Below are 13,156 nucleotides of genomic sequence, written 5' to 3'. Positions count from 1 at the left end.
AAGTAGTTTTCGTATCTTTTAAACATTTGTGTTTTGTTTGTGAACTGCCCGTTTGTGTACTTTTCTGTTCTTTTTATTATCATCAGTCTGTAAACATTTAATGTTTTGAAGAGATTATCTTTTATCTCCCCTCTCTTTACCTTCTCATTTCTATTCTCTACAAGTAATCACTGAATCATTGTTAATGTCCTATTGTGTATCCACTTAGCTCTTTTCCTATGTACATACAAATTTAATATCTAGTTAAAATTGTATACCAATTAAATAAAAGTGTTTTAAATATATATTACTTAAAATGTATATTATATATATAGGACACATCATTATATTATGTATAAAATAATGTGTAGTCTACTATACACTCCTTGCTTATTTTACTCAGCAAAAAATGTCACTAGGGTCTTTTTAAAGGCTGAAATATATTTCATTACTCCATTGAAGGACTATTATGTTTCACCTTTTCACTCATAAAATGCAGTGAAAATTTAGGACATAAATATGGGACAAAGTACGAGTGGAGGAATTGCTGACTTCAAGTAACATAAAAATTTTAATAGAAAAGACCTTCTTAAAAGTTACTTCAGCATTTTCTCAAACCCTTAATACTTTTTCCAATTTGAGGTATCATCAGTATCAAATTATTAAAAATATAATATTGGTATCTTTTTTATTTCAATTTTCTTAATTCCCGTGAGGTTAAGCATATTTTCATACATTTATCAGACATTTGGTTTTCTTTTTGTGAATTTCTCTGTATGGAACTGTTTTTCTCTTATTTATTTCAAGGAACTCTTTGTATATTAGGGATGTTAACAATTATGAGTGTCAAACATTTTCTCCCAAGTACCTTTAGAAGGCATTTGATGCCTCTAAAGCCCCCTCTTTCTCTTATTTGTGCACTGCCTACTTCCTTTATTTTCCTCTTCCTTTCCATTTGCCCTTTTGGCTAGTCTGTTTCCTGCATTATTTGTTTCACTACTAAACTGGAAGAGACTAAGGAATAGGGAATTAAATATTTAAACAGGGCTTATAACAACTTCGGTTTAGGTAGAAAGGATATGAAAATTCTTCACTTAATGTGTATGGAGGATATCGTGGGTCTTTCCTATCTATTCCAATTTTTCATGATGTGACTTCTCCTTCAAAACCATGAATAATGACTGACTATATATCCCAGCAAAAATATAAAACCTAATGACATACTGGCTAATAAAATGTAAAAAATGCAGTTAGTCATTTATAATCCCTAATAATCATATATTTCACTAGTCAAATGTATGATCAGTTACCAGATATTTGAAATATTTGTATGATATTTCAATATAAAATGTTTTAAGAAGATGCTGTTCTAACCTATTTTTTTCATATTATAAAAACAACAACAAGAAAAAAGTATTATTCATTAATTTACATGTTAAGGATTGGAACTGAAAGATAGGTTGAAGTAATACCATCTCAGGGAAAGAAAAACAGTCAGATGTCATATCTTTCAAGAGGCATTTTGATTGCTAGCTCTTGCAAATGTATAAAAAAAGGTGAAGCAAATGCTTAATAATAATATTAAAACCAATAAATTCCTATGTTAATCTCCTCAATCCTCCCCAAATTAAAAAAAAAAAAAATTACTGTCCTCTTTCTCCTCCTGTTTTGTGTGTGCCCAGCCATTCACATCTTTCTTTAATGTTTCTTTTAGTCACAAGAAATTGATAGTCTTTTCTTAGTGCTATACTATTTTCTGGGTTGGCTATATTCATTGATAACCACTGGAAATTTTGCTTGAGGTAATCATTGAGACCAAAAAATTAAATTTTTCTCTCTTTTTAATTTTACAACATTAGAAAAACATTTTAGAAGTATATATCTTTACATTTATTCTTAAAATTATAGAGAATAAAGATAGGCTATCATTGTTTATCTCGCATTTTATAATATAAAAAAACACATATCTAAAGATAATTGTCATATTTTCATTGGTAAATTATTGTTTTCTGGAAAACTACACATCATTGTACTTTTTAATTTTGTTTGCTTTTAAATAATCTGAGAATAAATATTCTTATATTAGCTGAATATTAAGTTTTAAGGTTAGGAGTGGTAGATTTTATTGCTTTAAACTTTCATTTCATATCTTTAATGCCCCTTGCTCTTGGCAAATTATAATTCAAGAAGACAGAAAAGTCAATCTTCGTATGCACAAAGAAAGTATTTGGCAGCCAAGATAATCAGCATTTATGCAAACTGAAAATTTTAAATATTTATGAAGATTTAAGAAAATGTGACAGGACTGTTTACAAATTAAGATTTATTGCCTCTACCTTGAATCCATAGCTAGATTTTTATCTTTTTTTAACTTAAGAAAATAGAAGCATACATTAAAAAAGTAATTTACAGTATAATGGGCAAATGAATCTTGTCATACAGAATGAGATGGCCTTACATGTGTTGGAAATTTAAGAAATTGTTCTAGCTATATTTTGTCATAATAAACGTCTACTTCTCCCTAGCTTTTCTACATAGATATGGGGCATCTATTTCTGTTTTCTGGGCTAGCCTCCCAAAGAGGGCAAGCAAGACTTGGGCTCAGCCTGTTGTTTCAATAAAAATCCTGGAAACACTGGCGGTCTTAAGAATTCTCCAGTGGTCCTTAATATGCTCTTCTTTGACAATAATTATACTTTACTTTTAGGCTAAAGTGACTAATCACTGGTATTTAATATTGAAAAAAATAACATGTCATAATATGGTATAATCAGAGTTAGTCTTCCTACTAATTCTAATTCAAGTTCATTTCTCTTATTTAAAAAAGAAAAACAAATTTCCATAGAAATGGCAAAAGGAAACAGAAGTGGTCATTTTATAGTGCTTCATGAACAAAAATTTGGAAAACTTTACTAATATATATTGTTCCACCAGCATATGTTCTTCAGGAATACTAATGGATCACTAATTTATTACATAATTAATTAGAACAATTAGAGTCCATTTATTATATGTTTTTGTACAAAGAGGGTTTCATTTCAAGACAAATTCCTACTGTGGCATGTGATCGAAAGAAACAGGATAATCTTGGTGACATCAAATTAAGTGTGACTAGCTTATAGTGGCTGATTTAACATTTGACATAGATATTAAGTCTGGATATATTATAGGCTTTGGCATAGGCCAGAATGACGCCGCAGATGTGTGTGTAAAACCCATTTTTAAACATATGGCCTAGAATGCTTTAATTCTATGAGTATTCTGAGTCTGTCCAGACAAGAGTTTTTAACTGTAAGCATACTTTTGTTTACCCTAAATGTGAAACAAAGCCAACCAGGGCCACTTAGGAAGGAGAGGAGCCTCAAGGACCTATTTAGACAGTTGCTTCTAGAAAAAATCGGTCTACAGTCAAAGACGTGTCAATCTTGTTTTTAAAGATTGATTAGGTAGCTGATTTTTTCTTCCTTATGTCCTTGGAGAAAATGAAAAATAACAGGTCCCCTTCCACTTTAGACTAACCATTCATATTTTTTATGACAGTTAGGTTTCCCTTGAGCCTTCTCTTCTCCAGGACAAATTATGCTCACTTCTTCAGTCTGTCCTCATAGGTCCTATTTTTCAACCATTAAGTCATCTTATTGTTCTCCCTGTATCATTTCCAGTTTCTTCAAAATTATTTTAAAATATAAAGTCTTAAATTTGATATCTTTCCGTTATTAGGTGGGTTAGAACTTCAGGAAGATATTTATTTCCATATTCTAAGTTAGAGAGATGGTCTGTATGACACAGGTGAGCTGAGTGAGAGAGATAAGAAAAAAGAGAAGCCAGGCAAGCAGGTTAATATTCAATCAGTGGCTTTAAATGATCAGAAACAGTAAAAACCGTGCCTGGAAAAATGGCATAGGATTCTTTAAAAGTCCTTTTGGAAGAGACCAGAACATTAAATTATAAAAACAAGTAGAACTGCTTTTGTGTTTTCTTTAACTAAATAACATGATACATCTCTTTATTAATATAATTCTGCAAAGTAAAAGATTAGGAGGTGAACTAACAATGTCAAATTCAGGACAAAAAAACTGTAATAGTGGAAGATGTTAATTCAAGAAAGGGCATAAGGATTCAGCATCAGACTGACTTCAGCTTAATTAAGAGCTAGAACCACCTTTTCAAGCAGATTCTAATGCAAAGAAGGGACATTCATGGAGTGTTACCAGCAAAGCTTTATTTTTTGGTAGGATATGACCAATAGGAAGGGTATGATATTGGATTTGCTGATACACTGTTCTGGGTTTAGGCATTGCATTGTCTTTACAGCCCACCTTGATTTGGGGTGATTAACATAATGTAATTATTTGAACTTCTCCATTCCATGAGGGCCAAAAAGGAATCCATAATTCTTAGAAACCAAATCCCCCTCTATAGCAATTACTATGAGAGCAAGATTCCATTATAATAAAACCTAGAATAAAAGCCTTAAACTTTCTAGTCTTTTCATACTTCAACTTAAGTGCATTAATAATTGAATTTTGTATTTCTTTGATAACTTAACTTTAAACCTAAATTCGTATCTATGCCCAAAGCAAATACTTGGCATTTATCTTACTCTCTATCCTGGGTTATGCACTATGAAATGGGGTAAACTGCTGTATAGCCTCCACAAAAGAGCAGTTCAGTCACTAAAAAAGATGGTACTGTGTTCTTTCCAATATCTTCCTTATTAATCAACCATAAATAATAGGCATCACAACAAAGTCAGCTTCATGATTCACCCATCACTAGTTTATTTTCACTTTAAGGTGGGATAAAAATATAAATTGGCCATGCCCATATTGAAAAACCACAGGCAGATCTTAGAGGGCTCTTGCTTTGAATGGTGTGCAGTGAAATATTTGTATTTTGCACTAACCCCTCTTTGAAAGCTAATGCAGTATGGTCTTACCATTTTTGCAGACAGGACAACATTGTTCTGGTTCATAGACTGGGTTGACACACTCAGGAACTGCGCAGTCTGCTACAACACAGTGAACTTCATTGCTGGGCTCACAGCGACACCATTCACATGGAGAGGGCTAGGAACAAATCTAAAATTAGCCCCTTTTCTCCTATAACTTAATGCTTGCACATTCATATGCTGTCAGAAGACAAAACATTAGTGTTTATATTGGCTTTACTGTATTGACTCCATTTACCATGTATATGATCATTCTTCCCCAGTGGAAGGCAACCTGGACATCCAAGCCAAGGTGGATGGCCACGTGCAGCTCAGGTTGCCACGAGCAACTGGGTGCTCATGTATAGCTTTTCCTGTCTATATTCTACTTTTCAAAGAAATGTTTGGACAACTAATATGTCATCTCCTGGTTTGGTTTCCAGATGTGCTGATTGCTCTGCCTTCCTCTGGTAAAGAGGAACAATACCAGAACATATGAAAAAAGTTTTTTCTATTTATCATTTTTCTCCCTAAAAAAATTACTGAGAAAAAGGAAAATGGTAAATGGATGTCCTTACTCTTTGTATGAACATTTTTTTTTCCAAACTAGCTGAGACTCTAAATGGATTTTTTTTCAATGCGAATTTTAGAGGAGATTGCATTTGAGGTCCAAAACATCCAGATATTGCCTCTTGAAAGATTTAGTGCATACCTTGCATCTTGCCTTGCTTGCTTTTATGAATAAACTAAAATTGATCGACTTAAATAGCCACTATTTAAAGAAGCAAAGATTCTAAAAATAGAACTGAAAAGTAATTAATTTAGAGGAAAAAATTAAAAAATAAGAAAACAATTTTTGTCTTCACAGTACTTACCAACCAAGAGTGAGTTTGGGATTTTCTGTTTCTTTTCTAGAAACTGCCTATATCACAAACAATCTCAAGCACTGGCCACTATGTGACTTTCTCATTCTTTACAAGCTCTAGCTCTCCTTTCTCATGACACAGAGGTTTAGAATTCTTAATGACAATGTGGAGGTCTCAGAAGGTATACAGGTGTATACTTCTCAAATCAAGCCATTTGTTCCTAGAAAATTCTGCTTCCAATCTATGCCACAGTGCCACATTTCCTCACTTCCAGATTGTGTTAAATAAAGCCCTTTGCCTTTCTCTCAGTGACTACTCTCTATAATCTCTGTCAGTTCTTGTCTCTTCTTGAATCTGACAATTTGGGTAATATTAGTGCTCCTGGACTCAGGTAGTCTGTAGGGGTAGAAACCTTTTAACTAATTATTTCTAAATTAATTTTTCTTTGCTTTCTGCTTGAAGAATGGTAATCTAGCTTTCAATTAATTATTTCACTTTTGAATTTAGTAGGAATAAGAGAACCAGACATAGAATCTATGGGAAAAATATTGCTATTTCTTAACATGGTCAATAAGTTTGTTGAAAGGTACAGTTAAACTCTTTACCATGTGGTGAATTAAGTATTTCAGAAGAATCTATTGGATTGCCTCAAGCACTAGGATATTCTTGAAAAGCTCCTCTACTGAATAATCTCAGTAAATGAAGGAAAAGATTTGATACCATAGCACATTATTAGATGGAGGAAATGCTTAATGAGAAAGCAGCGTGAAAGATGGAAATTCTAGTTGCCATATTGCTTCATTATAATATCTTTAATTCTCAAGCAAAATTGTCTGAAAGTGTCCCCCTGTCCTTGATTAATTGCAAAGAAGTGTTTTTGCACAGTTTTCTGAAATACAACAAGGACTTGACCTGCACTTACTGCTAATATGAGAGAAGGGAGATGCTAATATCATTGCTTCCACACCCCGCCCTTCCACAGCTGTAATTGTTTTCGCTGGTTCCCTTCTTGCTGAAGGAAAGGCTGAATTGTGCAACTCTAGTGAACTGATTTGCCGTTAAAAATCTCCAAGACCCCTAAATTTTCCAATGCAAAAGGTTTACCTCAAAATAACTATGGTCTTTGAGAAAGATTAGCGGGACTATTAGATTTTAACACAGACCAATGAAGAATGCTATTCTAATTCAAGCATGTTTGAACATCATTAACTACTGGGTATTGTGCTAAGCAATTTACCTGTATCGACATATTGCTCATAGTGACCCTGTACAGAAAGTTTTGTTATTATCTCCATCTCGCAGATGAGGAAATAGGCTGAGTGAGGTTCAGTAGTTTTCCCTGGTGCTAAAGGCAGTAATGGGCAGAGGCAGGATTTGGACATGGGCCGCCTAACCACTATACTGTACTGTCACGTGATGGCAAGAATCACTACCCTGTGCATGCTCATCTGAGTGGCTTACTTTTTAAAGCTTTGTATACTTCTCCATGCAGACCAGTTCTTCAAGAACAACCATTAGCAGCTAATAATTGATTTATAGAGGATAAATACTTGCTGAGAGAGAGAATTTCAGTACCTGGGTTAGTTAGTGCATAAAGAAATTATTAGGAAGCTGCAGAGCCTTTGAACATGCAAACATGAGTAGAAAATTGTAGGCTGAAGTTAGGTTGCCACAAGGCTCACGTTCTTGGGGCGTGGTATCTCCAAGCCTTAGAGCCTGGTAGCTACACTCATTGGTATCTGGGAAAAGCACAGATACACTGGTCCAGTAAAGACCACAGGGCATTTGTCCAAAATCAGAGAAGCCTGGATGTGTGTGCACTAGAATCCTGAGAAATACTCTGAGTTAGAGCTAAGAAGACAAGGCTTCCTGTTAAATATATGTCTGATTTTTAAGGGATTTTGAATAATGAGAAACTAGAAAAATAAAAATGTCACCCTAGCTGTCAGCAGCTTCTAATCCTTCCTGAACCTGGCTTTACTCATATGCTATACTCTCTCCCTTCCTAGCTCAGAATCTCTTGTCTGAAACGTTATTTCCTCTTTTGTTTTATCTTTTTTTTTTTCCAAATAATGTCTCATTTCAGTCCATTTCTTCTCATCTCAAGCCTCCACGTGCCCCTCTCCTCCCCCTCTAAATACACCATCGAATTTAATCCATCAACCTCCTGCTAAAGCCCCTTCGGCCCTCTTGCCAAGCCTCTCTCCTTTCATAAAGTCACCAATTTGGACACCACTGTTGTTTTCTAGCTCAACATGACTTCCTTCACTGCCCCTCCCTTCCCCTGCACTTATAAAAAGACGCTGCTTAATAGCGAGAAGTTTCCTAGGAGTGAGCAGTGTGCTACTTTGACATAAAGTTCAGACTTGAAAAATCCTTCCCACCTTACAGTATAAAACTCTGAAAGATTTGGTGCTTTGAATAAATCTTTACATCTTAAGCACTGAACTGGTTACAGATTTCCTTTTATCAGGCTCTTCAATATGAAAACTATAGATTAAATCTGAAAATGTCCCCATAAAACCAAAGATTAAACAATAAAACTATCCTTAGAGGAACAGAGGACACAGAAGCAAGTACTTGGAAAAAATTATCCTTACTAGTTCTCTTTTTTTTTAAGGAACATGTGAAATTATGTCTAGTACATGGCTTTAATTAGCTAGAGATTTTGTAAGATGAGTAAATGACACCATCTGACAATTTTATACCTTTGTCTAAGAAATCTCAAAGAACATTTTTTTCTATGAAAGCTTTGAAAAATGAAGTAACATTCACTATATATACCTTACATAAGTTTTAATTGAAATTAGTGTTAAATGTCAAATTTGATTGTGTTAATGTATGTATTAGGTGATCTGAGTATATATTATGAATTTGTGCATCTCTAGCTTAATGTTTTGAATATCTAATGTGGGACCCTGTTTAAGTAGAAACTGTGCATTTTATCTGTAGCCCCTGCTATCACTGAATACATATTTGCATTGCAAATCCAAATGTGCCAGTTGCCCCCAAATTTGAAAGGAGCTTCCTGTTATATCTATATTGATCTATCTCTATCTCTATCTCTATCTATCTCTCTGTCTATCTATCATCTATCTATGTACCTACCTGCCTGCTATCATCTATCTATCTATCTATCTATCTATCTATCTATCTATCTATCTATCTATCTATCTATCTATCTATCTATCTCATCTGTCATCTATTTATCATATATCTATCATCTATTGTCTATCTATGTTAAAATAAAAGGGGACTTTTTTTTTAAATGTTGGTTTAGGTGACTAGAATTAAAGTTTTCTTACTTGGTATTAGAATGGAAATATGACTATACATATTGTTTTCAAAATGGTTAACTTCTAAAGACCTTAAAGCTGAAATCCCAATGTCCCTGTCTGTGATTTTTGAGAATTCTTGGAGTATGGGAAGAGAAGTACCAGGATCCTAAAAACAGTAGAATGTTCCATGATTTTTTTAAGTGGAAAAAGTACACTGAGAACTAATAATTTAGTTACTGGAATAACAATAATTCCTGAAAAATTGTCAAATATGTCTTTGTGAGAATTTGGAAGCTAAGAATCAACATAGGATTAGTAGAACATGTTACTACCAACTGGTTTCATAGAATTTTCATAATGTTTCTAGAAAATGCACATTAATTTCATATTCTGAATACACTGAGACTTAGTTATCTATACCCGAGACAACACTGAGTGTTTGGTCCATACAACAATATCTCAGACATCATTATTTACAACATAGTGACTGTTACTGGCATTGTTCATAGAGTACCTAGGAGGAAATGACTACAGTCTATAAAATTTGCTATATGAACTCAAACTTCAAAGTGACAAGGAACATAGTTCAGGTTACTGTTTTAATTCGGTAAAGTTTAATACAACAAATTCATACAAGTTGAGAAACTCTAAATTAGAAAAAAGAAAAAATATTTCATTTAGCTGGCTTTGTTTGGGTGGTTGTGGTATCACGATTAAAAGCAAATTATCTTTAGCCATGGTACTTGAGTTCTAGTCTTAGATGCTTTACTTACTAGATGAAAATGTTGAGAAAATTACCTAACTTTTCTGTGTCTCAGTTTCTTAATCTATAAAATGGGAATAACAATATTACCAACTTCATAGTTATTGCGAAGCACATAAAAATATGTAAGGAATATTATAACATCATCATTATCATTATTATTCACTTGCATACTTAGTGATGGCTTTTGGAAAAAATAAAAGTATAAAAGTGCAAGCACAAGGTTATATTTAAAAGAATATTTAGGTTATTTCTCTTGTTTAAAGTATAATCTGATTGCAGAGGTGGTTGCAGTAAAATTTTATGGGACTTGGTTTGGTGGAGAGATTTGTGAACCAATAGAATTATGTCAGAAACACATTGAAAAACACACATGATTAGAAGCCTCTAGATAAAGAGTAATTGTGAGTAGTTAAAATGACCATTAAAAATCACTCAAAAAAAGAAAAGCGCCAAACCCACTTTATTTTCTGAAGTCTCATCATTTAGATGTCAATTCAAATGCCCTCTCTCTAGGGAGGTCTTCCCTGACTAACCCTCCATCATCTCTCTCCATGATGTTGTCCATTCAGAGCTCTAATCAGTTCATGAAATTACCTTATGAATTTGTTACTATTTATTTATTCTTATCTGCCTTCCCCATAGATCATAAGCTTCTTATATAGTATGTTGTTCATTGTTATATAATGAACACCAAGAAGACATCTAGGCATATAATAGATATTCAATAAATATTTGTTAACATATGCATAATTTTTTATACATAATTTATATTTTCTTATTTGTTAAGCCATATCATTGGGCAGCTTCATCTGTGTCCAAGGGCATTTTAAGGGGAAAGATCTCTGACTATGAGTTATGAAATAACTATTTGAGTTTCAATATTATGGCAATGAACACAAACTCACTCTCTAAAGGTAATTTAAAATTTATAATATCTATCACATGGATCACAAGATAAGTCATTCGTCAAACACTCCATTGACTAGACTATCTAGCAGATGACTTATTACATTAGAAAATACCACGATAACTAAATTCAGGACAAGAATATGTGCAGAAGAATTGCTAATTGCTAGAGTTTGAAAAAAGCTAGTTTCATTTTATAATGTGTGTCAAGTTTAATGGTTGCTTATTAAACAAAATTATTTTAGTATATTATAAAATATTTTTTAGGAAAAATCCCTGGTTTTAAACATGCCCATCTTCCTAAAGGATGGGTTAGAGTACAAATTCCAACATATTCTGAATATTCTGAGGAACAAGACTTGATTTCTGGAAATCTCTCTTAGTATATTCTTGAAGGCCAAAGGGATGAACACCTAAATGGATAGGCATGTTCTAAGTGCCAAGTTTCAGCACACTATCAATGACTCCTCTTGACCAAGTAATGTCAGACTTTGAATACCACACGGTATTCTATTTCTTTGATAATTGGCAGAAATTATCAAAGAGATGGTAGTTCAGGTAGCTTTTCCAAAAATTTCCCATTAAACAATTTAAAATCTGATCTCTACTAAAGAAAAGCTACTGCTTTAAGAAGCATTCTTCTTTTAGAGATAATTTATGGCATAAATTTCATCACTTTATAAAACAAATCTCATTACTTTCAAACTGTATGAGGAATTTGGAAGACACTATTTCAAAGATGCTGATGCCTGTCAGGAATTTCACTGTTCACTTCATTAAAATATACATTAAATTACAGAGTACAAGAATATTTAGCATCCACTGCCACTCCTGTAGTCAGTAATTTGCGTGTGGCAGGTGTCACCTAACAACTAATGGATCCAATAGGTTTTAACCAAAATTCACAATCATCTGAAAGAAGACCCACCGCATCACTGATTAAAATGTTTCTTAGTGCCCTGTGTCTAATAAGACTGTGATGACCTCTTCAGTGATCTTCCCTATTGATTAGAGTATATTTGAAACACTGAGGTTGTAAGTCTCATAAAATTATAAACATAGAACTAGAACTTCTTTAAGAATTTTAATACTGGTGAAGTAAATAAAAAAATAAGATGCATAAATATTTTTTATAACCACCTCAGTTGGTCAGCAAATGTATATGATGGTATCATTTGAGTAAAAAGTTAAATAGTAGCTGTTCTGTTTGTTTTTCTGAGAAGTTAATATTTTGATAATATATTCTGGAATATTATTTCTAGGTATCTGTCAAAAAACACTTCATGTTTATTAAAAAAACAAACACTTTAGTCAAGTGATTGTAAAGAATGTACATAGCTCTGTCTATGTAGATAAGATAAATTAGGTAGGTAAGAAACTAAAATTCAGAAATAAGATATAAACTTTTAAAATTATTCAGTATGTTGAATGTATATTATATAGATGATAATATATATATGGTAAACCAAGATAAACTACTTATATAGCTTGCCCTCAATCAATGACCACCTAAAAAATTATAGTGACAATCTAGATATCTATAAACATATTTTACATTTTTTAAAAAATGATTTTTTATAAGAATAACTGATGGTGCTATTGTAATGGAATACAGAATTATTGGAGTTAATCTTTTTATTTGTATTTACTCCAAGCTAATGTAAAACTCAGGAATGTTGCAAAACATTTAATGAAATGCCCAATATAAAATTATTAATTACCAAGTAGAAAAAAAGTTCACTCATTCTTGAAAATTCATCATTATCGTAGTGCCATTATATTAATGGTTTATTTTTTTCCCTAAAAATATTTTCTCCTGAAAATAATTATTTAAATATACTTTGGTATAGGTTTTAAGGGCAGGCAACTCTACAGTTATATACTGCCTATTCTAATAAACTGATGGTCTATTGAATCAATTTTTTTCAATTGTTTTCAAGGAGTCTCATGACAATAAAATGCGGTTTTTCTGAAATATGAAGAATAGCATACAGAAAATCACAGATGCATTTTTTAAGCAAAGTATACTTATCAAGGAAATATCAGTTGGTATTTAAGTGGGGGAGGGGAAAGGATGTTTTGCTGCCTCTAAGATCTTGGAAGGAGAACCCAAGAGAATAGACAAAGGCTAGAGGATTCGAGATAAAAATTTTGATAAAGTAGCACACATATACTTGTGAAATAGCCTAGAAAAGAAGCAGCTTTTAGTCCTTCACTGATAAGCTGGATTGATAGTTGACTTTGATACAAGAGAGGTCTTCGACAATGAACTGAGTACTGTCAGTAGAGCCTGTATTTCTTTCTCCATGCTAAAGATGCTCCACTTATCATCTATTTATGCAATAGAGAAGAGATGAGTAACTGTACAACTTCAAAAATTTTCTCTTGACACTGAAAAAGATTGTTGATATCAGTTAAAAAGCTAGTCTAT

The 13,156-nt window shown here is 32.8% G+C and overlaps 1 protein-coding gene across 1 annotated transcript in view; it reads right to left on the bottom strand.

Moving 5' to 3' along the window:
* VWC2L (von Willebrand factor C domain containing 2 like) overlaps positions 1 to 13,156 on the bottom strand; it is a 139,365-nt gene that overhangs the window by 109,677 nt on the left and 16,532 nt on the right. The window contains exon 3 of the mRNA XM_039844709.1: positions 4,919 to 5,048. Coding sequence (XP_039700643.1) covers positions 4,919 to 5,048 — 130 coding nt within the window. The remainder of the gene's footprint in view (positions 1 to 4,918; positions 5,049 to 13,156) is intronic.

This window comes from Pteropus medius, unplaced genomic scaffold (genome assembly GCF_902729225.1).
Source record: "Pteropus medius unplaced genomic scaffold, Ma_sr-lr_union100, whole genome shotgun sequence".
Lineage (NCBI taxonomy): Eukaryota > Metazoa > Chordata > Mammalia > Chiroptera > Pteropodidae > Pteropus > Pteropus medius.
Note: the sequence above shows the minus strand (reverse complement) of the source record. Positions and strands in the feature narration are given on the sequence as shown.